This window comes from Ambystoma mexicanum, chromosome 3q (assembly GCF_040938575.1).
Source record: "Ambystoma mexicanum isolate Mex_15411 chromosome 3q, UKY_AmexF1_1, whole genome shotgun sequence".
Taxonomy (NCBI): Eukaryota; Metazoa; Chordata; class Amphibia; order Caudata; family Ambystomatidae; genus Ambystoma; species Ambystoma mexicanum.
In genome coordinates, this window is record NC_090926.1 from 1,200,740,118 (window position 1) to 1,200,766,914 (window position 26,797).

Genomic DNA, 26,797 nt, shown 5'->3' on the forward strand with positions numbered 1-26,797 from the left:
AACACGTTTTCCCAGGAAGGTTTGAATGTGGTGTTGGTTGGACGACAAATGTGCCCACCAAATGGATGCAACACTACCAATATCCCTTGCAAGTTGCAGAGTGCCACAATCAATGCGCTGATAAAGATGTAAGAACTTTGAACTAATAGCAATGCTATTAGAACTGATATAGATTCAGTTTTTCTGATTGCTAGGATAGGCCAACATGTGTATCAACCTTTGCAGCCTATTCTAAGGCAAGTAAACAAGGTCTTTGTCTACTAATTGTGCCTCTTAAATCACGATATGCAGAAGGTGCCCATTTCAAAATTAAGAATTTGTGTGCATCATGCCAACGCTTTCATGTCTGGAAAATATGTTCAATACAGCGTTCTGATGGTAGGTCCCCACCGGAGGGACCCGCAAACAGGACAAGCTACATTAGAATACAAGACTTTGCCGCTCCTGGCTCCCTGCACTCTTCTGACCCATTAACTGATTCCAACTTTCTCTCATAGGTGGTGCCCAAGTTTAACTTGTATTGCTGTGAAAGGTCCAACCTAGACTTCATTGGGGGATTGTGTACTCAACTGTTCTGAGAACTTAACCTTTTTCCTTCCAACCTGCCACCAGTATTGCATTAAGTGTACAACGTGACATCAATGTCCACAGTATCCTAGCAATTGAAGTCACCTCAGGGTGTAGGAAGTGTGTGACATCCCAAAAGGGCATCTACTTGCTTAACATAAATCTGAGGAAGGGTTGTGAAGTATATTTTTATTGTTACATTGTCCCCTTCTAAAGGAGGCTCAATAAAAAAAACACCATTAAATGACATGCATTACTTACCGTAATAGCATTTGATTGTATCTGCTTAGATTCACAGGCTATGCATATGGTCCGACATCCAGTGGTAACCGCAGAGTATTGCATCTCGTCTTTCGGGGACGTCAGCATAGGCGTGTCTGTAACACTATCCCTATTGTGACGTGTGCAGTACCCAAAATCCCTCACGCCCAGAGGTCCCTCTGATTGTATTTTCTGCAATGAGGGAGCCCAAGGCTATAATGAGTACATAAAGAGAGAAAGTAGTAAGACGTCAATGTTCCTTCCAACCCGAGCAGGGAGGGCGCATGTGAATCCAAGCAGATAGCGTAATAGCATTTCTGATGATTGTAAGTAATGCATGTCTTCTGATGCTAGTTAACCTGCTTAGAATCACATGCTAAGCATAGACTAGCGAGCAGTACCTGGGGTTGAAGGAGGGATGTGAGAAGGAACAGTAGAGAAGAGATTTCTTAGTACTGCTTGTCCCACCTGAGAATCAGACCTAGAATGAGTGTCTAGGCAATAGTGTTTTGTAAAGGTGTGTACAGAACTCCAGGTTGCCGCTTTGCAAATGGACTCTAGGGGAATATTTGAAATGAATGCTATGGATGCCCCAGTGCCTCGAGTAGAGTGCGCTCTAGGCTTGAAGGGCAGTTCTCTCTTCGCAAGAGTAACTGATGCATTTGACAATCCACCTTGAGATTGCTGATTTAGAGACAGGATCCCCTTCTCTACCAGCTGCCACTGAAACGAAGAATTGTTTCGTTTTCCTCAGTGGTTTAGTCCTTTCCATGTAAAACATGACTGCCCTTGCGTACGTCTAGTGTGTGAAGGCTTCTTCCAGAAAACTACTAACATGGTCGAAAGAACGCGAGTAGTTCAATTGACTGGTTCACATGGAACTTTGAAATACATTTCGGTGCATACCTGGGATATGGGCGCATAACTACCTTATCTTTGTGGACTGTAACAAATGGGTCTAGAACAGAAAGTCTGTAGTTCGCTAACCCTTCTGACAGAAGTGATAGCCACTAGGAAGGCTGTTTTGTAAGTCAGCTCTTTCAGACTTGCTTTATGCATAGGCTCAAAGGGAGCTCCCATGAGCCTGGTCAAACCACATTCAGATCCCATCAAGGTGCTGGATGAGAGATGGAGAATAAATCATCTTAACCCCTTCCATAAAGGCTTTAATTATTGGCATCTTCCACCACAATACTTTTTGCTGTGATGTGGTCTAGGCTGACAGAGCAGCCAGATGAACCTTTAGGGAATTGAATACTAACCCAGAGTCCAAGACTGTCTTCCGTCCGAATTAGCACTCCCAGAAATTGTTTTACTTGGCTGGGGACTAAGCTGGATTTTTCATTGATTGAAAAACCCAGGCTCAAGGAGATCTACTGTTTTTTTGGGTGTTCGAAAAACAAGCATCGAACGAGTCCCACATAATGAGCCAGTCGTCGAGGTAAGGGTAAACTGGGACCGATAGTCTGTGCAGGTGCACTGCTTTCACTGCCAGGACTTTGGTAAACACCCTTGGGGCCGAGGCGATGCTGAAGGGGAGTACTTTGAACCTTAGGTATTTTCGGTGCGCTGGCAACATTGAAATATGAAAATATGCATCTTTCATATCCAATGTTTCCATGAAGTCCCCCTGTTTCAGCAATGGGATCACCTCCCGCAGTGTTACCATGCGAAACTTTTGGGGTTTTATAAACTTGTTCGCTGGGCACAGATCCAGAACAGGACGCATGGTGAAATCCTTTGGGTACAAGGAAGTACACTGAATAAATACCCCTGTTTACCTGAATAGGGACGGCTTCTATGGCGTCCTTTCCACCTCTTGTATCAGGATCTCCAGATGGTCCAGTGAAAGGCACCGTGAGCCCGGCGGTCTGAACTGTGGAGGTCGGGCGAATTTCATGCAATAACCGTGGGCGACCATCTTTAAGACCCACTGGTCGGAAGTTATCCCCTCCCATGCCTTGAGGAAAAATGTTAATTGCCCTCCCACCCCCGACCGGGGAGACATGGGAGGGGACCTGGACTTGGTCATTTCTGACCAGAGGCTGTGGCTCCTCTGCCTCTACCTTTGCCGCGTTTCTGACCCCTTGCGGGGTAGTAAGTGTTTCTGGACGCTTGATTTGTGTTGAAGTTACCCGTGCTATAGTTCTGACCGGCAACGGCTTTCCGTTACCTTGGGATCCAAGTAATGCATACCCCGGAGCTGATGCATGAGCATAACACGAAGGCAGCGGTTCCCATACTTAGGAAATCCATAAAATTCTGGGCAAAGCTCCCATTGTCTATGCTAGGCAGGGCCTCAATAGTTAAAATGATCATCCTCCCCAGATTCCTGTACGGATTTCAAAACGTGCACTTCGACATTACAAAACCCTTTTTCCGACTCCTTGACGCGATAATCAGGGAATTTCTGTGGGGAAACGGCAGACACCGGGTGGCCTTATCTACGCTGGTCCTGCCGTATGAGCAGGGCGGAATTCAACTACCAAACTTAGAAAAATACTACCTGGCGGCCCAACTGAGCCATGTATCCAAATGGCTAGCAGACGATGTCACTTCCGAGTCCCCTCTGCTGCAAGGGCTGATAAAGCCGCTTCGGCTGAAAGAATTGATCTGGGCCCCTAAAAACCTTATGTGCAAACCACCATTCCTGGCAGACCTAGGCAAGAGAATATGGCACAGAGCTATGATGATCCAGCATCTGAAACAACCATACTACCAAGAAGTGCCGATATTGGCTGGCCTGGGCGAAACACACGTTAACCTGAACAACATCAGATCGTGGGAAAGGAAAGGGCTATACACCTGGGGCGACCTCTACATGGACGGCATATTTAGAGAATTTGCCGAAATACGGGAGATGGAGGATATCCACGCCGGACAATTCTTGTGGTACCAAAAGCTCCGGAACATAGCCCGATCTAGATGGGCCACCTGGCCCGAGGAACCGGAGGCAGATCCCTTTCTGACATTGATATACAACCTGAACGATGGCGGGAAGGTAGTATCGCAGTTATACAGCATCATGCGCAACATCCCCAACCCTCGAAGCGAAGCAATGAGGGCCCGCTGGCAAATGGACATGAGGCAGGAAATGTCCGACAACGAATGGCTCAGGGCACTGTCGTTCCCGAAGGAAGTGTCAAGGAACCAGAGATTCCGATTAATACAAATCAATGTGCTCTACCGCACCTACCTGACTCCAAGAAAACTAGCAAAGTTTAATAAGACCAACCAAGCACAGTGTAACTGGTGCGGGACGGAAGGAGCAGATCTGATCCATATGCTATGGAACTGCGTTAAGACACAAACTCTCTGGGCAAAAGTGAAGCAGACTTGCGAAGTAGCTGAAGTCACGAGATACAAATGGACCCCAGCGGAATGTCTCCTGGGTAGCTACCCCAGGCTAGCCAAACTTAAACATGCTGTGAAATTGATGGACCTGTTGTGTATAACAGCCAAGAGGACCATCGCCATGGCATGGAAAAAACCTGCGGGTCCGAGCTGTAAAGCCTGGCGCATCGAACTGGAAAGGTGGGCAAATGCTGAAACCAAAGCCTGGGAGGACAGCATAGCCAGATCCACCGAAGAATCAAGCACGGCACTGGAGGCATGGAAAGACACTATGGCTAAAATATTTCGATCCTCCGATGATAAACCCCCTTGAATAATGAACTCGAACACCCTACCGACCCACTGAAACGAATAAACATTGGAATACGGCCCCCCGTCAACCAGGCCATCCCAGAAGGATTCCCGATGGCCCCCCCAAAGCCGTGCCAACCGCCCATCCCCCCCTCCGAAGACGGACTAACCTCCAGCTAACCCCCATAAGGAGACAGTTAATGTTTTTATGTTGTATTAATGTTGTTAACTTTTGTGAATGTAATGGCATGTTACCTGCAAGTAAGTCAGTCAGCCTGAGCTAAAGGCCTGACCAATGAAAATGTGTAATGCATATAACCACAAATGCCAATAAACAAATTTTAAAAATAAATAGTTCTGACCGGCACAGGCTTGCCCTCGAAAGGACCGAGAATTATTACCCTCTGGGAGGAGGGTTTTTGAGTAATCTGGTGCAAAGACCTAATAGTCTCGTGCTCCTTCTTGGCCATCTCCAACAGTTCATCAACTGCTTTCCCGAAGAGGTTAGTCTCCTCAATGGGTTTATTAATGAGGGAAGCCTGAGTCTCAGGTCTGAAGCCCGATGTACACAGCCACGTGTGTCTTTTCAGAAGAGTACCTTGTGCAAGAGACCTGCCTGCTGTTTCTGCAGTGTCCAGGGTGTTCACCACATTCTGGTGAACCAGTTCTCCCTCTGAAACAATGGCGAGAAGCTTTGTTCTGGCGGGTTCAGGAACCTCCTTGAGGCCATCTTGAAGTTCCATTGGGCACCAGCATAGCTTGCTAATAATGTATTATTAGCAACCCGAATGGTGTATGCAGCTGCTGATGGGACACGTTTGCCCAGGACATAACCTTTTAGACTCCTTGTCTGGTGGGGATTCTCCCGTGGCAAGGGGTACCCCTGCCCTCTTTCGAGTGGTAGTCACTACCAGTGAGTCTGGGATGGCGTGCCCTTTGATATACAGAGGGTCATTAGGAGAAGGCCGAAATAATTTTTCGACTTGGGTTCACCACCCGTGTCTGAGCAGGTGTGACCAAAGATGGAGCTACCCGTCTCCGGACAGAGTTAAGGAGGGGGATGGATTGACTCGCTGTAGGGTTCTCTTTAATATCCTCCACGAAATCTTGCTCTGGTACCGCCTCTTGAGTGGCAATTTTGAAGAATTCTGCCGCTTTTTTCAACATGGAGTTGAAAGCCATTTGGTCATCCACAGGGGGGAGGTCTGGCGAGCCGAGGTGGACGGAGTAGAATCCAGGCACAAAATATCAGCGCCCCGATCGTGTTGTGTCCAAGTGTTTTCACCTTCCTGCTGAGTCTCCTCCCAGTTGTCTGTAGTGTCCTGTTGATCCTCAGTTTGAGAAAGGACACTGCTCCTTCCGCATCATAGATCTCCAAGTATCCATATGGATTAAGTCTTGTTGGAAAACCTGAGACGAATCTGCTTGAACTTGAGGGTTAGGGTCTACCCGTGCTTTTTTTGGGGCGGATGATCTGCTCCAGCCGATCCATACAACCTTCAAACTTTTCTGTAGTTCATTTAGAGGACCCAAACAGGCCGGTGCGAGGAGAAGCAACATTCTCTGCACTTGGGCGTCAACGGAAACCTCCAAGGGTGTCGGAGAGAGTCTGGACTATCTACGCAAGTCCCATTGGAATCGGGAATACAATCCGCCAAAAACCTTTCTGCGGATTGACTCAACCTTGGGACCGGGATAAGACCCACCGCCGCTGCGAAACCTTCCGATGCTACTTTGGCTAGTTGCCGAATCGTCGACAAAGGCTACGATGATTTGGCGGCACCAGTTATCTGGGCGGAAAAAACAATCCGAGGGACCTCAGCACGTGAGGGATTTTGAGCACTACACACGTCACAATAGGGATAGTGTTAAACACGCCTATGCCGACGGCCCCGAAAGACAAGATGCAATACTCTGCGGTTACCACTGGATGTCGGACCATATGCACAGCACGTGATTCAAAGCAGATTAACAAGCATCAGAAATGTATTTTACTAGAAAACCTCAAGTATAAAAGGTTATTTGAATACTTGTAATTGTGAATATATTACATACCTAAAGCACACACTTACCCCTCTTAGATAAGTCTGGAACCAACTTGTGTAGTACAGACCTCTACCAATAGCTGGATTGCCAAGAGGACAAGTCTGGTGTAGTCTCCGACAGGGTTACTGCATCCAATCTTGCCCAACAGCATGGCCTTGGTAGTTAGAGACAACGTCCGAACCGGGTCTCGATTTCTGGGGCCTGTCGGGAGGCGAGCACGATTGCCCAGAGTACAGGGAACTGTCAGACCTTCCCCTTGATGCCATGTGAGGCCTGGAAGTCAACCGTGGGTTGTGATTTTAGTGTGGGAAAATGTGTGACGTGCCGCCGGTTGTCAGATCAGAGCTGCCAGCCTGCCTGATGGGGTCAGGGGCTTGCAAGCGGATATCTGTTGGATCCAGTTTGTCGTCACTAAAGACACTGCTGTTGGAACCCTCAAAATCCATGGCTGCATCTAGAGAAATGTATTGCACAGAGGGAAACATTTAAAAGGTGTATTCTCCATTTTGAGGGGAAGGCAGCCTGGCGAATAAAATGCACTCAGTGACAAGATAACCACCCCCACTCTCCCTACTCTGAGGGCCAAGGCCCAAAGCGGCCTGAAAAGGGTTGTTGAGGCGAGTTCTGCAGTCGACAAAGTTGTCCTCGAAGCCGAATGTATCATAGGATAATGGATATGTAGTGAAGTAGCTCTCAAGTTCAAGTCAGCTTGATAGGTTTATTACATGCTGCCCATCACCTAGGACTCTTGCTGACTAACGGCCCAACATGGAACATTCACTCAAGCATTCGACGCTCGGACACAACACTCCACATGACATCACAACATTCCTTCTGCCAAGCTAAACCAGACAACAGGCTAAGGATAGTAAGAGTAACTAGCTCTAATTGTTAATAAAATGATAGCTAGAAATAAGTCTGCTTTCAGCGTCATACAATGATGGCGAAAAATATCAATCTGAGGGACACCGACGCGTGAAGCACAATGGGTACAGTGGACGCCATACTAGGGCTAGTATTACTGGCACGCCCTCTTGACGTCTGAGTTTCGAAAAACGAGCACTCTGCAGCTTCCACTAGATGTCAGCCCAACCTCAAGTTGTCAGAGCCTTGTGCCCAAAAGTTCAGCAAGGTTCCACATAGTTTGTCTAGTGGGAAAAAAAATGAAGGGAGGGTCTCAGTCCACTGAACAGTTCCAAGTGTCAGGGGAAGAGTTAAACTAGCTAACAAACATGTTCCCAACTTTCGTAGTGCTTGTGTGAACAAGCATGGCAAAGCCAAAAGGTTAGAAAAAATTAGCAAAACCTTTAAAGGAGTTAGGGGGGCAGGTAAAAGTTGCTATAACTCACCCACTGTATACCAATTCTTTATGAGATTTAGCAGATTCGAGCAGATCTCTGGTCGGTGTCTGAAGCTGGAGCAAGGACAAAGTGGAAGAATGCAGAAAAACTCAATGCAGGGCCCCTCAGGACAGGAATGAATGCGGGTAAGCAACTGACATTCCCTAATATATGGCGACCACGATGCACGGCAATGCAAAGGCATGTCTTTATTCACTTGCTACGGTCAGACCTTCCCCTCCTTTGGGTGCCCTTGATGCATGAAATGGCACATTGTGGCACAATCCTTTGTGGCATTTTTGTGGCACATCTATCGACTCGAGGTGTAAAATTGGCCCATTGCAGGAAAAAGGCAGTGTGCAAGGCTAAACGAGAGCCAAGGTGTCATTATATGTACCTTTTGTATCAAATAGTAATAGTTGGCATCTCTGGCTGATCGTAATAGTTTTTGTTTTGGCTTTTTTGGTTTAATGTGCATGCTTATTTAATATGGACAGTATTGCTCATTATCCATTTTAATGCTGAACAGTTCCCTTGATCCCCAAACACCCTTTTCGGGAGAATGTTCATTTCTGTGCCAATTCCCTTAAAGCTTAGAAACACCTAGCTCTTTTGCTGGACTTTGGGCTTGCGACTTCCCACTCGAGGGAGTGGGACCTTTGTCACTGTTTGCCGACTAGGATTTCAAACTCCATAGGCATCTGCGTTTTGCCTAGTGACAAAGCACCTTGGGTGCAGTGCCACTGAAAAGTCAATTGGACTTCTGAATGTTTAAATACATTTTCTTGGGTGATCTACCATTGCCAAGAATAGTAAGATGATACACCTGAAACGTGTATAGGAGCGTTATAAATATTACTTTTCCTTTTGTGGTGCCAGCACACGCCACCCTCTGTAGAGTGCTGGGGGTTACTTCGTAATTCCCCATCCGACTTCACATGTAACATTTTTTGTTACACTAACCTACCTAAAATGGCTGGTGGAGTGGTTTAATTTTTTAATACCAGTGTGCATTTTTACCGCATACTGAAACCACCCATGGGTGACCATTTTCCCAAAATGACTGCAGACTGACCATTTTCTGTTAGTTTGTTGTGGACTTTTACTGTTAGTTGATGCCGGTTTGAGTCCTTTGTGTGTTTTGCCTTTGGCATGCTTCACCCTTGAAGCCTGCCCAGGCGCCAATGAGGAAGTCTCCCGAAACATCCCAGTCCTTTGTCTCTAGGTGTGCCCGAGTGAAACCAGTCGTGAGTGGCCAGCTGGCTGCCCTAAAAGGATAGCCACCCTGCTGTGCGATTCACAGCATAGACAATGGGAAATTGCATAAAAAGTGAGGTTTTTGGGACTAGAGGCAGAGTCGACCACTGCAGAGGAACAACCAGACGAGACGCCAGCAGCACTCTCCTGGACTGAAGTACCCAGTGAAACCCTGCAGCTGTGTTGACCCAGTTTTCGTATCGACTGGGAAGACCTGTATGGTACGACTTCGTCCCTTGGGCTGTGGGACCAACTATCCTGAAGACGAGCTCCATTTGGCACAACCCCAGACTTGGTGTGCCTGAGCTGCAGAATCACAATGACGGGTCCTGCGATCATCGACTAGTGCATAGTCCTAAGTCTGAATCCAGTCAAATCATTGTGAGCGTCTTATAGGACCCTACAGACACAGGAAATCTTGATCCAGAGTCCAGGACTGAGGGAGCAAGCTTCTTCCAACCGGAGATTTCTCTTAATGGACACCAAGGAAAAGGCGCCTACACACTGAAGAGCCGCTGAAACAATAAATCTGTAGCTGAGGAGTCCCTCTTAGAGTACTCTCCATAGGAGCCCACCAGAAGTCCTTCCTTTCATCACCATAACTAAGGTCCAGGAACAAAGGTCTGCCAAGCTATAGCAATGAGGAAATCTAGATGGAACATTCTTGATTCGAATCACAGGTACTGTGGGGTTTGGGGGTGTTCACCTTTTAGACGCAAGTTGTGCTTTCTATCTTGTGAAGTGCTTTTGTCCCACTTTAGAGTTGATATCAACTGTCCTGCACTGGCCTGACCAGCTTGTGCTCTCTACAAAGTAGCTCAATTAAATTACTGTGATTTCTGCTGAACTTACTAACTTTATCAAGACTACCTAAGAAGTGCGTAAGAACTATTGACTGTCCATTGGATGTCCTGGCTCCCTAAGGGAACCCTAATCCTACCGGCTTTAGCTGTTATTGTTCCCACATAGGTTATAATTGTGTACACCATTATTGATATGATAAAAGTTAATCTGCCTGCCTTTGGGAGATTGCAATTGTTTTACACGTGGAAAGTATGTTCCAAATCAGATTCCAACCTTTCCTTCCTTTACAACTCCATAACTGAAAATAAGTGCAATGCTGACCTTAACTGAAGTCACATCTGTGTAATGGAAAATGTGTTCGCATAAAGTATTTACTAACTTGTATTGTGCTTTACAAAAAATAAATCCAAACTTTGAATGTTACTAGTAGAAAAAGCTTTTTAAAGAATGCTCATTAATACGTGTGTGTGTTACTTGGCTACTTGTACTTACTGATTTCAGTTCTAACGCTCACATTACCCCTCTTAAAATAAGCCTGGCTCCTCAGTCACACTACCAACATTGGTAATACAGACCTACATGGTGGGTGATCTAATAGCAAGCTGAAGTCGCGTTGTCCTCACCAGTTGCACTCATTCTTACCCAACAGTACCAATATTCAGGAACTATTGTGCAAGCACACTACAAACCCAATTACACACAATCAAACCTTTGCCATACACTACTCCAAATCCACTTGCAAGACACCAAATCTTGACATTAGTACTCAACGGAGGCATGCCTAGCGCAAGGTCCCAGTATCCCTTCCAGCAAAGAACTTAACTGATTGATTGAAGAGCACACATCAGCGCCTCTAGGTAATGGCAGAACAATCCCAGCTAAACTCCAGGCAGGGTTTGAGGACTCTGTACTTAGACCCTTCACCACCAGAATGGTGCGCCAGCATTCAGGAAAAAGCATTAAAATAAAGGGCCTTGGGGATAGGGTCTAGATCTTTAAAGTTCAGTGCGCATAAACAAACTAGGTCTACGCAAGCCGAGTGAACTACAGAAAGGCCATATGCTCCAAGAGGGCATTTGCCCAGATCTATGTTGCAAAGGCAAAATGCTGCAGTTATAGATTAAGGTAGGTTTTAGCCTGGATTAATTTTATAATCCTGGCCACAATGTAACACTATGCTTCACAGTGAAGTTGCACAAGGATATTAAGAAGTGTGCAACAATATTAAGTTAAAAAATTGAAATTGATAAGAGCCCAGTTAGTACATTTTAGCACATTGGGTAGTTAAAATTAGAAAGCAGTTCAACAAACCTTGCCAAATAAACTGGCTTGGATGGTTCATCAGGGCTGACTGAAACACAATCACCAACTTCCAAAACTTCAGAATCGATACAGACTTTCTGGTAATATTCTTTCTTTGAATCAGTCTAAAAGACAAATATGAAAAGTTAAGAAAATTAGTGGTGCATACAAAGTCTTACATAAACTACTCACAAATATCTAGCTCCATTGGCCTATGTACTTTTACGATGTTGCGTCTTGGTGATATATTAAAGAACAAGTTACTTTCTTACCTGGTAACGTTCTTTCGATGGGATGGTCCGACGACGTATTCCATATCTATGACAGGTAATGTCCACAGCTGCGCTGCTTCAGAACATCTTTGGCGTCTGCGTCGATGCGCCGACCCCACCTATAGCCTCAGTTAGTTTTTTCCCCAGAACGTGTGCCACCAGTTTTCTGCCAGTCAGACACAAGGCCTTGCTGAACGCAAGCTGCTATCGCAAAAGAAATTCTGCAGCGGGGAAGGCAGGGAGGGAGCGATAGGGAATACGTCGGACCATCCCATCGAAAGAACGTTACCAGGTAAGAAAATAACTTGTTCGAGGGGATTGGGTCCTCCGATGTATTCCATATCTATGACAGACTCCTAAAGCAGTACCAAGCAAGGAGGTGGGAAAGAATTTAGAATACAAATTTAGCATGCCCAATCACATTGTGGAATAGAGAACTGCCTTGCCAAAGGCCAGATCTTGCCCTCTGATGGAATCGAGGGAGTAGTGACGTACAAAGGTATGTACTGAAGCCCAGGTGGCTGCATCACAGATGTGACGAATAGGAACTCCCCTCTGCAGGGCAGTAGACGCAGCCACTCCCCTGGTAGAATGGGCCCGCAAGCCAGCCGGAGGATCCTTACCCGCCAAGCAGTAACTCGGAGATAACTAAAATAATCCAACGAGACAGTCTGTTGCGTCACAGCTTGTCCCAAACGCTTTCCAGCGTAACCAATGAAAAGTTGATCGTCCACTCTGACCCGGGACATGCGCGAAACAAAGCTCAACGCTCTCCTAGGATCAAGCCTATGGAGCCTCTCTTCCTTACCAGGATGTGGAGGAGGATAGAACGCCGGACGAACAACCTTCTGGCTCAAATAAAATTCCGAAACCACCTTCGGAAGAAAAGAAGGACGAACTCTAAGGACAACCCTGTTCTTATGAAACACAGTGAAGGGTGGCTTAACTGAAAGTGCATGTAACTCACTCTGTTTTTGGTTGCGGTTACTTCCGCTCGCAGTTTTCAGAGTTAACGGCCTCAAAGGGCAAGAATGTAAAGGCTCAAACGGAGCACCCAAAAGAAACTTAACAAGGTTCAAATCCCAACCTGGCACCAAAAAAGGTGACGAGGGAACACATTAGTGAGCCCTTTCAAAACCTGCGGAATTAAAGGAATCTTAAAATAGGCACACTCTTCAGACGAGCGCTTAAATATGGACAGCGCCGCCAGGTAACCTTTAATGGTCCCCACTTGCAAGCCCCTGTGGGCCAAAGACAGCAAAAAAGACAGAACCATGGGAATGTCACATTCAAAAGGACCCACATTCTGAACTCTGCACCAGTCGCAGAACTTTCTCCAACGGCAATGGTACAGAGACTTTGTTGCCAGCCGCCTGGCCGAGAGCAACACATCCATCACGTCTTCAGGGATGTCCCAATCCTTATACCTCAACCTTTCAGAAGCCAAGCGTGAAGATTGAGGTATCTGACCTCTGGATGGAGAACCTTTCCCCCCCCCCCCCCCTCCCGGGAGAGCAGATCGTCTCAGTAGGGAAGACGACGTGGAGGGCAGATGGACAAGTCTAGAAGGTCCGGGTACCACGTCCTCTGGGCCCACGCCGGAGCAATGAGGATCATCCGGGAACCGAACCGCATTAACCTCCGCAGCACTTGCGGGATGACGGGGACGGGAGGAAACGCGTACAGCAGTGGGAATGACCACTCCACCACAAACGCGTCTCCTAAGGCTCCTTTTGGAGGCAATTCCCGCTAACAAAAACCTTTCGCACTTCCGGTTGACACTGGAGGCGAAGAGATCCACTTGAAGGGTCCCCCAAAGGGCGAAGATCTCCAGGAGAATCTCCTGAGCCAGCTCCCACTCGTGAGAGATCGTGCTCTGTCTGCTCAGAGCGTCTGTCTCGTTGTCGTCTCCAGCCAGATGAACCGCCGAGATCGAAACTTCCTGCTGGATGGCCCAGAACTCGAGCTGCATCACCTCCCTGCACAGCGGAAGTGACCCTGCCCCCCCCCCTTTTTGTTGAGGTAGTGCATGGCCACTGTGTTGTCCGTTACAATCAGGACACTTTCCGCACACAGTCGGCAGAAAAGCCTTCAGGGCTAGCCTGACGGCCTTCAGCTCCAACAGATTGATATGGAGTCTGGACTCTGGAGACCAACGACCGCTGACTCAACTCGTTGGCATGAGCTCCCCATCCTGTGAGGGATGCGTCCGTCACGATCGTCACCTCCGGCCAGGGCAGCAAAAATGGGGCCTCCCTTCATCAGATTGCCCTCGACACCCCACCACAGAAGGTCCCGGGCTACCGAGGACGGCACCTGAACAGGGACCGACAGCCTCCCGAAACTGAAAGTGCAAGTCGCCAACCGCGAACCTCAGGTACTTCTTGTGCTTGCGATGGATCGGCACATGGAAGTAAGCATCCTTGAGGTCGAGAGACACCAACCAGTCCTGAAGTTTAAGGGCCTGGAGGACGAGAGTCACCATCTTGAACTTGTCCTTCCTGAGGAGTTTGTTTCATCCGCGCAAGTCCATGATGGGTCTCAATCCCCCATCTTTCTTCGAAATCAAAAAATAAGGGGAATACCATCCCTTGTTACTCTCCGCTACAGGCACCAGTTCTATGGCGCCTTTCTCCAGCAGGGCTTGAATTTCCTGCACAAGGAGTGTATTCGGACACTTCAAAGAGGTTCCCTGGTGGATTGTCGTGAGGCCTCTGCCGAAAAGGAAGACAGTAGCTGTGGGTTATGATCTCCAGAACCCACACAACCGAAGTAATGGCTTGCCACTCTACAAGAGGCTGCGCCAGCCTTCCCCCAACCGGCGAACCATGGGACCTGAGTGGTAGCGGCTGCGGCGTTGCCTGAGGGCAAAGAGGCAACTGCCCGAGCAGCCTTGGCACCTCGAGTACCTTTGTTTCCACCTCTGGCACTCTTACGATGGCCTCTTTGACTGCTAGCTCTCCTCGCTTTACTGAAGGACGAGTAATAGCAAAAGGAACCGCTCCTCCATTGCTGTCCCCTAGGACGAAAAGGCGGAGGTTAGCGGACTGCAGCGCCCAACGACTTCGCTGCAGCTTTGGAGGTCTGCAACCTCTCAAGGCTCTCGTCAGCCTTGCTGCCAAAAAGGTGTTCACTGTCAAAGGGCATGTTGAGGAGCCGGGACTGCACATCAGGAGCGAACCCAGACTTCCGCAAACACGCAAACCTGCGCATTACAAGGCTCGCCACCATGGACCGGCTGACACGATCCGCCAAGTCCAAACCCGACTGAACGGCCTCACATGGCATCCTTGCCATCCTGAACCATAGCAAGGAAACCATCCCGTTCGTCCCCTTCGGGAATATGTCCAGCCGCTAATGCAATACAGTTCCACAGAGTGTGTGTGAAACGAGAAAAGGCACATATGGAGTTGGCCGCCTGAAGGGCCATACACACCCCCCCCCCCCTTGCCCCCGAAGAACACTATTCGCCCAGCCGTCAAAACGTTTGTCCCTATCCAGAGGGATGGTAGGATAAGACGCCTGCTTTGCCGGGGCCTTAGCCGCCTGCACCACAAAACTCTCCGGGGTGGGGTGCCTAGACAAGTAGCAGGGGTCGTTACTGGCTGGACTGTATTTTAGCGACAAAGACTTGCCCACTGCCAGGAGACTCTCCGGAGCAGTCCAAGCCGCCACCCTTCTCTGCAGAGCCATATGAAAAGGCAAAACCGGGTCAGTGGGGGGGGGGGGGAACCGAGATCAAGGATGTCCGTGAGATCATCCTGAACGAACTCCCCTGGGGGAGCTGACCAACCCAAGTACTCGGTGACCCGAGACATAAGGCACAGATATGAAGAATCGGCATGAGTGCCAGGCTCCGGTCTACAAAACTCCACCTCCGGAGAGGTGTCCAGTCCACTGGCGGCATGCAGCGACTGCCGCAGGTCATCAAACTGACTATGGCCCGAGATAAGTTCATCCGTAACTGGAACCAAGCCGCCATCAGAGCCTTCACCCTCTGAAATGTACTCCAGGCGGGGAGAGGAAGACCTCTGGGGACCAAAGCAGTGCCTGACCTTAGAGCCTTTCTAGGGGCAAACCCTGTGCCACGGGTCCCCTCCGACACCACCGCCTCGAAAGGCGTCGAGGGCGCTGAACGAGTCGGCGTCGACAGAAAAGGCATCGAGCGAATCAGCGTCAGCTGCTGCACCGCCAGCATCGGCGGCGACACAGGCCTCGAAGCCGGAGCTCAGAGCGTGTCTCGACAACCTAGGCGCCGACGACCCCCTTGGAGACGGAGCCTAGAGAGAAATAGTTGACGACCTCGGCGCCACACGCGTCAACGTCTTCTTCGAAGACGTCACAGGATCACACGGTCTCGAGTGCGCCAAGGACCGGGACCTGGAACGGGCATGGCGAGAACGGCTACCCTTGTCCGTTCGGGACCTCCCGCGAGCCGTGCCGACCTCCCGAGCCCGAAGGCGTACGAGCAGCATCTCTCGACCGGTGCCGACCGACCCCACTCGGAGGTGCAGACGGACCGGTGCCCTGCGATTCAAGAATCGCTAGCATCTGCTTCCCTATGGCAGCCCATTCCTCCGGTGTCGCTTGCATGGAGGGATAAGCGACCCGCCGACGGGCGGAGTTCTCAGAAGAGGACGCGGAAGGTGACCTATGCCGACGCTTCCGGGTATGCCTGGAAGAGGCGGAGGAGTGGCGAGACCGACTCCTGGAAGGAGACCCACTGGACTTCCGACGATGAGGCGGAGCGTCGCCCCTCGAGTCATCCGTCGAAAGCCCAGCAGACCTCGACTTCTGGGGCTTAGACACCCGGCCTACAGACAGCTTCTTGCGTTCCCGCAAGGCCTTTGCCGTGAGCGACTGGCAGTCGACAGTCGTCCGTATCGTGGGCCTCCCCGAGGCAGGCGTCGTGCGAGTCCGTGACCGACATCTTGGACCCACAGTCCCCGCATTTCTTGAAGCCCGGACGCGGGGTTGAAGACGAAAATATCGCCACGAACAGGTCTTCACAACAAACCGAACAGGTTTAACGAACCAAGAATTGAAAACAGCAAACTCCAACGAGTCGAGGCGTACCGAGATTCACAAAGTGAACACGTTCGCGAAAAAAAAAAAAAGAACTGAGGCTATGGGCGTCGTGCATCCTACTTATCACATCAGGTGACGTCGGCGGAGGTCCTCGGGGACAGCGCATCGACGCAGATGATTTTCCGAAGCAGCACAGCTGTGCACATTACCTGTCAGATACGGAATACGTCGGAGGACCCAATCCCCGCCGAAGTGTCTTTACTGAATGTAGGCAAAGCAAGAATGTGTATGGAAAAGAATAAGGACATCTCAACCCAAGACATTTAGCAGCAAGGGAAATTAGTCTGAGCCCAAAGCAATTAGTTTGGGGTGGAGGGGTGGGGAGGAATCGTACCTCTTCGGTGGCCAAGAGGGCCAACTGATGTTTCTGCAACCCTTGTTGCCTTGTATGTGTGCCCATAAGGCTCCCAGTCCCAAGAATCCCATTAATGTTGTCCTACGAGTCTCGGGAGGATAGTTAAGGGGCAAGACTATGCCGAGCAACAGGTTTGATCCCCAGATCTGCGAGACGAAAGCTCAGGGTATTAAGCACATTATAAATAACCAATTACAATTTACTATGGATATTTCATCAGCATACATTGGTTTGAGAAAGGCTGCTCGCCACATTACTTTCACCAAGGGTGCAAGCCATTTTAATTGCTAGCCGAACATTTTTGGTGTTTGTACATTTACAACACTGTTACGGAGAATTCTCATTTCTGTGCTAATTCTTCAGCCTTAGAGACCCCAGGCTCTTTTGCTGGACTTTTTAATTTCAACTCTGGAGTGAGCCCACTCATGCGTTTTGTCCTGATGGATTATGTGTTTCCTTTGTTTTTGGAGTCTGACAAACTCCATAGGCATCTACTTTTTGTCTGGTGACAGCACCTTCAAAACCATTTGATTTCTCATAAGGTTTAAATACCTTTTCTTGTATCAACTACTGTTCCCAAGAAGTGCCAGTAAAAAGTGACGACTTTATCTTTATGGGACCAGCACACCATTGTATGTGGGGAGTTACTTAGTAACCCCTTCTCCCATCTACTTATGGGACATTTTTTCGGTTACCCTCACTACTTTAAATTGCTGGTGGCAGTGGTTTAATTTTCCTATGATTGTGCTTTTCTACCGCAGGCTGAATCCTTAATTGCAGTATAGCACCCATGGGTGACCATTTTGTCAAAATGGCCTCTTTTTTGCCATTCGGTTTGGGAGGTAATTCCTGCATTTTACTCTGCGCACCAAGAGCCCTTTGTTCGTTTTGCCTTTGGCAGGCTTCAGTACTGAAATCCACCTCGAAACTCCCGTCCTTTGTCTTTAGGAATGCCTGAATGCACCCAGTACTGATCGGTTGGCTGTCCTTGCAAGGCCTCTACCCTGCTGTTTGAGTGACATCCAGGCTGTGCATGAAAGAAACCTGCTTGTGAGGGTTTTGGGACTGAAAAGTCTTCCACTGGGAAGAACACCAAGACGAAGAAACTGAACAAAGCTTGCTGCATCCTCCTGGGCCTCTGAATTGCCCAGTGAAGCCCTGCTGCTGTGTTGAAACTTCAGATCGACAAGAGAAGCTTCGGAAGGGACTTCCCTTCGGTTAGTGGGCCAACTAACCCTGAGACGAACTCCACTGGACCATCCTCAGACTGGCTGTACTACTTTGCTGCTGCAGGAACAGAGCGCCAGGGGTCGAGACATCCATAGTCTAATCCAACATTTGTGATCCGCCCAGAAACTCCAGGAGTCTTTGGGACCCCTCCAGAAGCAGGATGACCAGAGCACGAGTCGCCTCACCAGAGTGCAGGACTCAAGGAGTGAAGGAAGCCCAACTGTCATCCAAGAGCCTTGGTGGCGCGGTTTTCTGCGCCCTGAAACACATGGTGCCAATGATCAGAAAAGAGCCTGTAGCTGCCGCTGACCTCCCAATTGCTGCCACAGGAATCCCCAGACGTCCTCCCTCTTGATCCCACGACCGAGGCCCAGGAACCCAGGATCTGCATTGCTGCAACCAGACAGAAGCCAGCTGGCCCACTAACCAAAGGTACTGTTCTGACTTGGGGTACTTACCTCAGTGTCTTTAGCTTTGCTCTTCAGTTGCGACTTGCAGTAGCTACTTTAATGGAGTTGCTTTCAGCTCAACCCTTCACAAGTGTAACCTACAGTGATTTTTTCAACAAACTCCATCTTTGTGCAGACTTTGCTATCCAAGATGTGCCTCAGCTCCATAGACTGTGCTCCAATTGACTGGCTGTCCTCCAGACTCTTCTAGTCCATTAGACTGATACTTACTGTCCCTCAAAGGTGATTTATTATTGCAGGGAAAGGTTATCAAGACTTCATTGGAAGTTAAGTGCTCACATGCTCCGGGAACTGGTTGAACCTTTTTCCTTCCCTTAACCTTTATACAAAACTCAGAATCTACAAAGTGTACTAGTGATATATAAATGCCATTACTATCCTAGTTAGTGAAGTCACCTATGGGTGTAGGAATAATATCTTCTAGCTTTGTGTCGATTCTGGAAAAGTATTTTAAATTTTATTACATACATTGCCCTTTTTAATGAATGCTTATAGTATAAGTGTTACTTGGCTATGTGTATTGGTGGTGTAGTACAGGCCTATACCAAAAGTTGGGTTACCTAACAAGGACAAGTGTGGTGCAATACATACATTCTAGCCCAACAACGTGCTGTAGCCCACAGGCATCAGTGGGCACAAATAAATACACAGTAAACAAAATTACAGGACAATTAGCTTGGCGAGAGGGGTACCACTGGGGGATTAAGAAAAGTCTTGTGACTTCCTAGACTGGTGTTTGTCGTAGGGTTAAAGGTACCATATTCCAAATTATGGCAGGCCATACGGCAAAGGATGCCCAAAACGTCTGTTCATTTGAAAATTGGGCAGTTTACCTGCATCAGGTTAAATGATCGCAGGGATCTGGAAGGCTTGTAATAAGACATTAGGTTTTTCATGAAGTCGGGAATTTCTCCATAGAGGCATTCATGCACCATAGTAACTGCTTTAAATTTAACTCTGGCTTTGGAAGCAAATGTAATGCTTATCTGTACTGTGATCTCTTGGAATTTTTCGTATGAGACAGAGTGCATCATTTTGGATGCCAGTTTCTGCAAGCTCTAGTCAGCACCAACAAGGAGTATTGCAGTAATCAACCCTTGACAAGAAGGATCAGACTAGAATGCCGTTTTCAGCGAGGTAGAGGTGAATATTCTAAGAGCCTTAGGTAGTACTGTTTTTTTTAGACCAGATTGGCATGGGTTTCAGCACTCAGGGATGAGTCTAGGTGTATGCAGAGGGTTTTCATTCTTACTCAGTACAGGAATGTTGCAGTATTGAAGTGTATTTGTGTTACTATTCTATTGCTCTCTTCTGAAGAAGGCTTTATAACTGACTGATAAAATCATTGTGTATGCAAGAAACATTGTGTACATTTTTGAATACTTGTAACTGAATCTTTAACTCCACCCCAGCAACCATTTTCCCCTCTGGCGTTAAGACTGGCTGCTCACACTACCAAAACTGTAGTGGTCTCCAGAGGGTACTGCATACAAACTTCGCATAACCACAATATACTTTGTGAATAGTGGAACACTATTCTAGTAACAGTAAAACACCTATAGCTCTGATTCAGGATAACAGTTATTCTAGGGGAGTTGGACCTTGGGGGTGTAAGACATGCATTACTTACCGCTATAGCATTTGATTGCATCTTCGATTCACATACTGTGCATATAGTCCATCTAGTGGTAACCACGAGTATTGCATCTGGTCTGTAATGCTATCCCCAACGTGACGTGTAGTGTACCCAAAATCCATCACGCGTTAAGGGGTCCTTCAGATTGTATTTTTCTGCCGTGAGGGAGCCTTATCACCATCACGAGTACAAAAGAGAAATTAGTAAGTCCATGTTCCTCTCATCCGAGCGGGGAGGAAGTGTGGGTGCATGTGAATATAAGCAGATAAAATCATCAGAAATGCTATTACGGTAAATTATGCACGTCTTCTGATGCATGTTAATCTGCTTAGAATCACATGCTGTGCATAGACTAGCGAGCAGTACCAGGAGTTGGCAGTGTGATGTGAGAAGGAACAGTAGTGAAAAGATGTCTTAGTACTGCATGTTCCACCTGAGAATCAGACGGAGTGTCTAGGCAATAGTGTTATGTAAAGGTGTACAGAACGCCAGGTTGCTGCTTAGCAAATGCACTCTAGGGGAACATTTGCAATGAATGTATGGCAGCCCCAGTGCCTAGAGTAGTGTACTCTAAGCTTGAAGTGCAGTTCTCTTAGCAAGAGTAACAGTGATGCAATTGACAATCCACCTTGAAATGGTAGATTGAGACAGGATCCCCTTCTCTACCAGGTGCCACTGAAACGGAAAACTGGTTGTGTTAGTGGTTTAGTTCTTTCCAGGTAATACAGGATAGACCTGCGCACATCTAGTGTGTAGGCTTCTTTCTGCCACGTTCGTGAGGTTCTGGAAAAAAAGTCAGCAGTTCTATAGACTGGTTCACATGGAAGTTAGGCGCAAGTCGAGGGTGCGTGCGCAGAACCACCATCTCTGAACTAACAAAAGGGTCTAGAACTGAAAGGGCCTGTAGTTCACGGACTTATTTAAGCGATAGCCACTAGGAAAGTGGTCTTGTAGGTAAGAGGCTCAAGATTTGCTTTATGCATAGGCTCAAAAGGAGACCCCATAAGTCTAGTCAATACCACCTTTAGGTCCCACCCAGCTGGTTTAGAAATGGGGGATGAATACTTTCAACCCATTCCATGAAAGCCTTAATAACTATCTTCCACCATGACACCTTGTATTGGGACATAGTGTAGGCTGAGAGTGCAGCCAAGTGAACCTTCAGGGAATTAAAAGACCAGGCCTGAGTCTAGTGAGTCAGGTATAACAGTAAGGGTAGGTGAGCAGTCAATGGATTGATGCACCTGGAATTGCAGATGACAAAGCGATACCATTAACTGGAGTAGCAATATCGGGCTAGTTAGGTTTTATAGCCAGCCTAAGTATGTCCATGCATCTGAGGATGTTGGAGGTGCCCGAACTCTGATCTCAGGAGCCAGGCCACCACATACAGTTTGCAGGCATGGGTGAAGTGTTTCTCCTCTGGGCAAAGCAGTTTCATTGGAGAGACATCCATCAGGAGAGAACTAGGTTGGGCGTAAATACATTTCCCTGGCCATGTTAACCACAGACTCCCCCTTGGATCGGTTCCGGGGTACCTGGCAGCGTAATCTTGGCATTGAGTGTTCTCCAGAGTTGCGAACAAGTCAGTTTCTGGGAAATCTCATTCTGCGAAAAAGTTGGACGATGTCTTTGTGTAGTCGCCATTCCTACTCTACGGGCAGGGGGAAGTATCTGCTGAGCATGTCCACCAGAAGATTGAGTTCCCCTGGTACATGTTGGGACAACAGGAACATCTTGTGTTTGAGAGCCCACTTCCAAATGTTCTGGGACAGTTTGGACAGCCATGGAGAGAGTGTCCCCTGGTTTGTTCAGGTAGTACATGGCCGTGGTGCTGGCTGAGAATCAGGACAGTCTTCCCCTGCAACTGTCTGAAAGGCTTTCAGTGCTTTGAACACGGCCAACAGATTTATGTTGTTGGATGCTACCGCCAAGAGGCTCACCCCCCCCCCCCCTCCTCCTCGACCACCACTGAAGAGAGGGCTGCTGAGACAACCACTAGATTGTCCTGCTGTCCGCTGGCCCGACACCTCTGGCTCTTGAGCCACTCTTGGATGTGACGCATGGGCAAACGTGCATGAGGAATCAAGTAAATGAAGGACGCCATCATTCCTAACAGTCGCATGGCCTTGCGTACCATCACCTCTCGACTGGCTATACCGAGGGATCTGAAACAGCAGGTTTTGAACACTCTTGTTGGAGGGGAAGACAAGGCAGTCTGTCCGAATTAGAGTTATCCAAACTGCTTGACTGGGGTCTAGGCTGGATTTCTTCTTGTTTATGGAGAAACCCAGACAGAAGAGTATAGTCTTGCGAGTGTTCGACAGGCATGCTACGTAGGAGTCCCACGTTATGAGCCAGTCGTAAAGGGAAGGATACATTGGAATGGATTGCCTGCACAGATGTGCTGCTGCAACTGCCAGTACCTTTGTAAATACCCTTGTGGCTGAGGCAATGCCAAAGGGGAGTACTTTGAACCGAGTGTATGAACCTAGGTATTTTCTGTGTGCCGGCAACATTGAAATATTAAAGTATGAATCTCATGTCCAATGTTGTCATGAAATCCCTGTGTCAGAGGAATTACTTCTTGCAGTGTGACCATACAAAACGAGGTTTGACAAATTTGTTTGCTGGGCTCAAGTCTAGCACAGGGTGCATGGTGAGATCATTTTGTACACTGAATAAATCCCCTCGTTTACCTTTAAGAGGGACGACTTCTATGGTGCCCTTTTCCTGCAGGATCTCGACCTCTTGCAGCAGGATCCTTCAGTGTTTTGGTATTAGGCATCTTGATCTTGAGGTCTGAATCAAGGTGGTCAGCTGAACTCTATACAGTAACCATGGGCGACGGTCCTGAGCACCACTAGTCCTATCTCCTCCCATGCATGCAGGAATGATGTTAGACGTCCCACAACCAGGGAGGCATGGGAGACGACTAGTATCTGAAAGTCATTTCTGACCTGAGCCTGCGGAGCCTCTGGGGGTTGAATTATAACCACTTCCTTTCCCACAGCATTGTCCTCTAGGTGGATACAAGGTGGTGGCGTTAGATCCCTGACGTGAGGACCAATTGTTTCTAGAACCATACTCGTGAGGAGCGAGAATAGGACTGCCCACGAGAGGAGCAACAAGCACTCCCTCCCCTCTCCCCCTCTGCTGAAAAGGCTTTTGAGTTATTTGGTTCAAGGTCTTCAGTCTTTTGTTCCTTTTTGCTGTCTTCAGCACCTACAGCCTTGCCGAACATGATGAGTCCTCCACCAACTTGTTAATTAAGGCTGCCTGGGTTTCTGGCTTGAACCCAGTGTTTTTCAACCATGCGTGCATTTTAGTAGGGTAACCTGGGCTAAGGTCCTTCCCGCTGCCTCAGCAGCGTCTTAAGTACTTAACATTGTGGTTCACCTGCTTGCCGTCAGATACAAATCATAAGCAGGCAAGCCTGCACAGGTTTAGGGAGCTCTTGAAGGCCCTCCTGCAGCAGGTTCCATTGAACATCTGAGAAGCTAGCCAACAGCGTGGTGTTGGCTATGCGAGTAGAGTATGCTGTAGCAGTTGTAACCCTTCCCCAGTGCATACATTTTTGCATTCTTGATCAGGCGGTGCCTCACCTGTGGACAAGGGGACACATGCCCTCTTCCTGGTCATAACTCCTAGGGAACCCAGAGTGGTGTGCCCACCTAATGTAGAGGGGGTGGGGAAAGGGAGGGTCCGTGGCAGAAGGGCAAAAAAGCTTCTCCACTCTTGGATTAACAGCCCTGGTCTGAGCGGGCGTTAACGACTAAGGAGCAAGGTGTCTTTATAGAATTCAATAATGGGATAGCCTGACAGGAGGCTGCTCCAACAGTCTGAATCTGGCACTGCCTCCTGCGTGGCAATTTGGAAGTGTTCGGCTGCTTTCTTTAAGAAAGCGTTAAGCGGCATCTGATCACCAACAGGTGATGCCTGACGGACTGGTCGGGAGGGAAGGAGTCCATACATAGGGGTCAGGGACGCCCAAGGTTGGTTATTAACTGGTTGTCTGTCTTCCTATCCCTGTATGGATCAGCAGGTTCACCAAAGGGATCCTCCTGTAACGATGGATCCATAGGGACTTCATCAGTAAAGTCATAAATGTCCTCTTCATGGGATGCATCAAAAGTCCTCTGAAACTTGGCCATGGGCGTATAAGGTCTCTCTTCACGAGGGCTTTTATGAGCAAACCTTTCTGAAAATTCAACAAACTTGTCCAGCCTGTTCATGCACTGCTCAAACTTCTCGTGTCCATGAGGAGGAACCAGAGGAGTATAGGAAATGCAAGGCGTCTTCCTGATGATCCTCCCTAGAATGTCGAGATTTCTCAACCAACAAGTCTTGGCTAAAGACTGAGGACTCTGAATACTCTTCTCGCATTGCGACATGTCTTTTGACATGCCTTTAGCCTGATGTTTTTGCTTCACTGCCGAAACAATCTTCACAATGCTATCGCTGATGCTCAGGGTCAGAGGAAAGGGTTTAGAATGTAGGCAGTTGCACGGTGGATTTCGGTGCAACCGTGTCCTTGAGCGGCATCAGCGCTTTCTTCCGAGGCATCTTGACATCTGCGTGGCTTTTGCTGCTAGCGCCCTTACTCTTGGACTGCCAGGATGCATGCCACTATTGCAGGGAGGGCTGCTGATCATGGGGATTTGTGGGTACCAGTGAACTATTCAATGTACCCATTGGCGTGCTTTGACTGAACCGCTGAAGCAGAACAGGGGGGTGTGCTTTGTGGGTGTAACAGGTGCATTCCTGTCACCAGTATGTACATTCCCCATAGCAGGACTGTCGTGCCTATCAGGGACAGACGACACGGAGTGAGACCGCTCCGATCTAAGGTCAATGGCGTTCGAAGGAGCCTCGCCATCGCTAATATCCTAGTCACTCAGTTGCTGGGGAGTTACCCCTTGGCCTGCGAGATTGGGTAGACACCCACCGCTTTACACAACACTCCTTAACAGTCTTAGGACAAAGGAGCTTGCAGGGCCCCTCGTGATCGATGGGAACACTTATTGCACCGACTGCTTGACTTACCATGGGAACTTTCCCTTACAGGAAGGGCAAAATCAGTGTCCTGTCCATTGCTCAAGAGTTTAATTATGACAAAACCAAAGGAACAAACCAGGGAACGGGACATATATTAGTTCTGTTGGCGGTGGTACAGGAATCACCCAGCGATAATGGGATAGGAAAAACGAGGTCGAGAAATATAACCATAGTGCAATTTTGCAATTTTTTTTTTTTTTTTTTTATTAAGAGCGTTGCACAAGAGGACCTGCTAGCTGAAGCGGAAAAAAACAATGAGGTACCATTTGGCACGTGATGGATTTTGGGTACACTAAATGTCAAGTTAGGGATAGTGTCACAGGCACGCCCATGTACACTACCCTTTCGATCCTCGAAAGACAAGATGCAATACTCTGGTTACCACTAGATGTCAGGCTACATGCACAGCATGCGATTCTAAACAGATTAGCAAGCATCAGAATATTCAATTACAGTTTGCCATTCACAGACAAAGTGACGCAATAACAAACATTTTACGATTGCACTTCTACTCAAGTGAAACCAATACATTTTACTGGAGCAGGTATTATACCCAAGACTGCCTTTGTGTCCGTCTAAAAACAGACCAGGGAAAGCAAAACCCAGTGTTAGAATACTCCAGGTTATACTAGGTAGGTAAAACCTAATGCAGACTTATTCTGGACAGGATAACAGCAAGTCGGGGGAAGCAAGACACAGTTGGGGACACATTTATCCTAACATGAATAGTGAAGTGAAACAGCATTACTTTTGGGAAAATGCACAACCAAAATTACAGGCAAGTAATCTAACCTTACATCTACTGTTAGAATGGTGAAACAGTTTCTAAAGAAAGAGGTTACATAAACTTTTCAGAATGGAAGTACATAACAAAGGTAAGCAATAACTTTTGTAACTGTTAGTAAGTCACTTTTAAACACTCATTCCCTTAGAACTTTCCCTTATTCTTGGAGCATGAGTGTTTTCAATGGCAAGTCTAGTGTCCAACAGGAAGGCCAGGATAGGTTCAACTAGCAAAGGTCAGAATTCCTAAGGAATTGTTAGGGAGAATTCTCAGAAATGTGCCAATTCCCCTCTACCTTAGAGACCCCCAGCTCTTTTGCAGAACTCTTACTGGAGAGCGTGACCCTTTTCCTCCACTCTCTCGCATTTTATTGTGATTTTTGAACACTCTTGGTTGTGGAGTCGGACAAACTCCATAGGCATCTTTTTAACATTGTCACACAGCACCTTCAGTGCAGTGGCTCAGGAAAGTATACCTTTCTCTTGGATAAACTACTGTTTCCAAGAGCAGTGCAGTGACTTTCATTTATAAAGTTCTAGACCTTGCACACACCATCTTACACTAGGGTGCTGGAGGGGTTACTTAGTATCCCCTGTCTAGTTTCTCAAGCAACATTTTTATGTTACCCTTTCTACAATTAATGTCTGGTGGCAGTGGTTTACTTTTAACTACTGCAGTGTCT

General features: G+C 47.9%; 1 protein-coding gene across 1 annotated transcript in view; it reads right to left on the reverse strand.

The window, feature by feature from the left end:
• The window catches only part of DNMT1 (DNA methyltransferase 1), a 425,596-nt gene that overhangs the window by 204,847 nt on the left and 193,952 nt on the right, over window positions 1–26,797 (reverse strand). Inside the window, exon 18 of the mRNA XM_069604056.1 lies at window positions 11,232–11,347. Within this exon, the coding sequence (XP_069460157.1) occupies window positions 11,232–11,347 (116 nt within the window). The remainder of the gene's footprint in view (window positions 1–11,231; window positions 11,348–26,797) is intronic.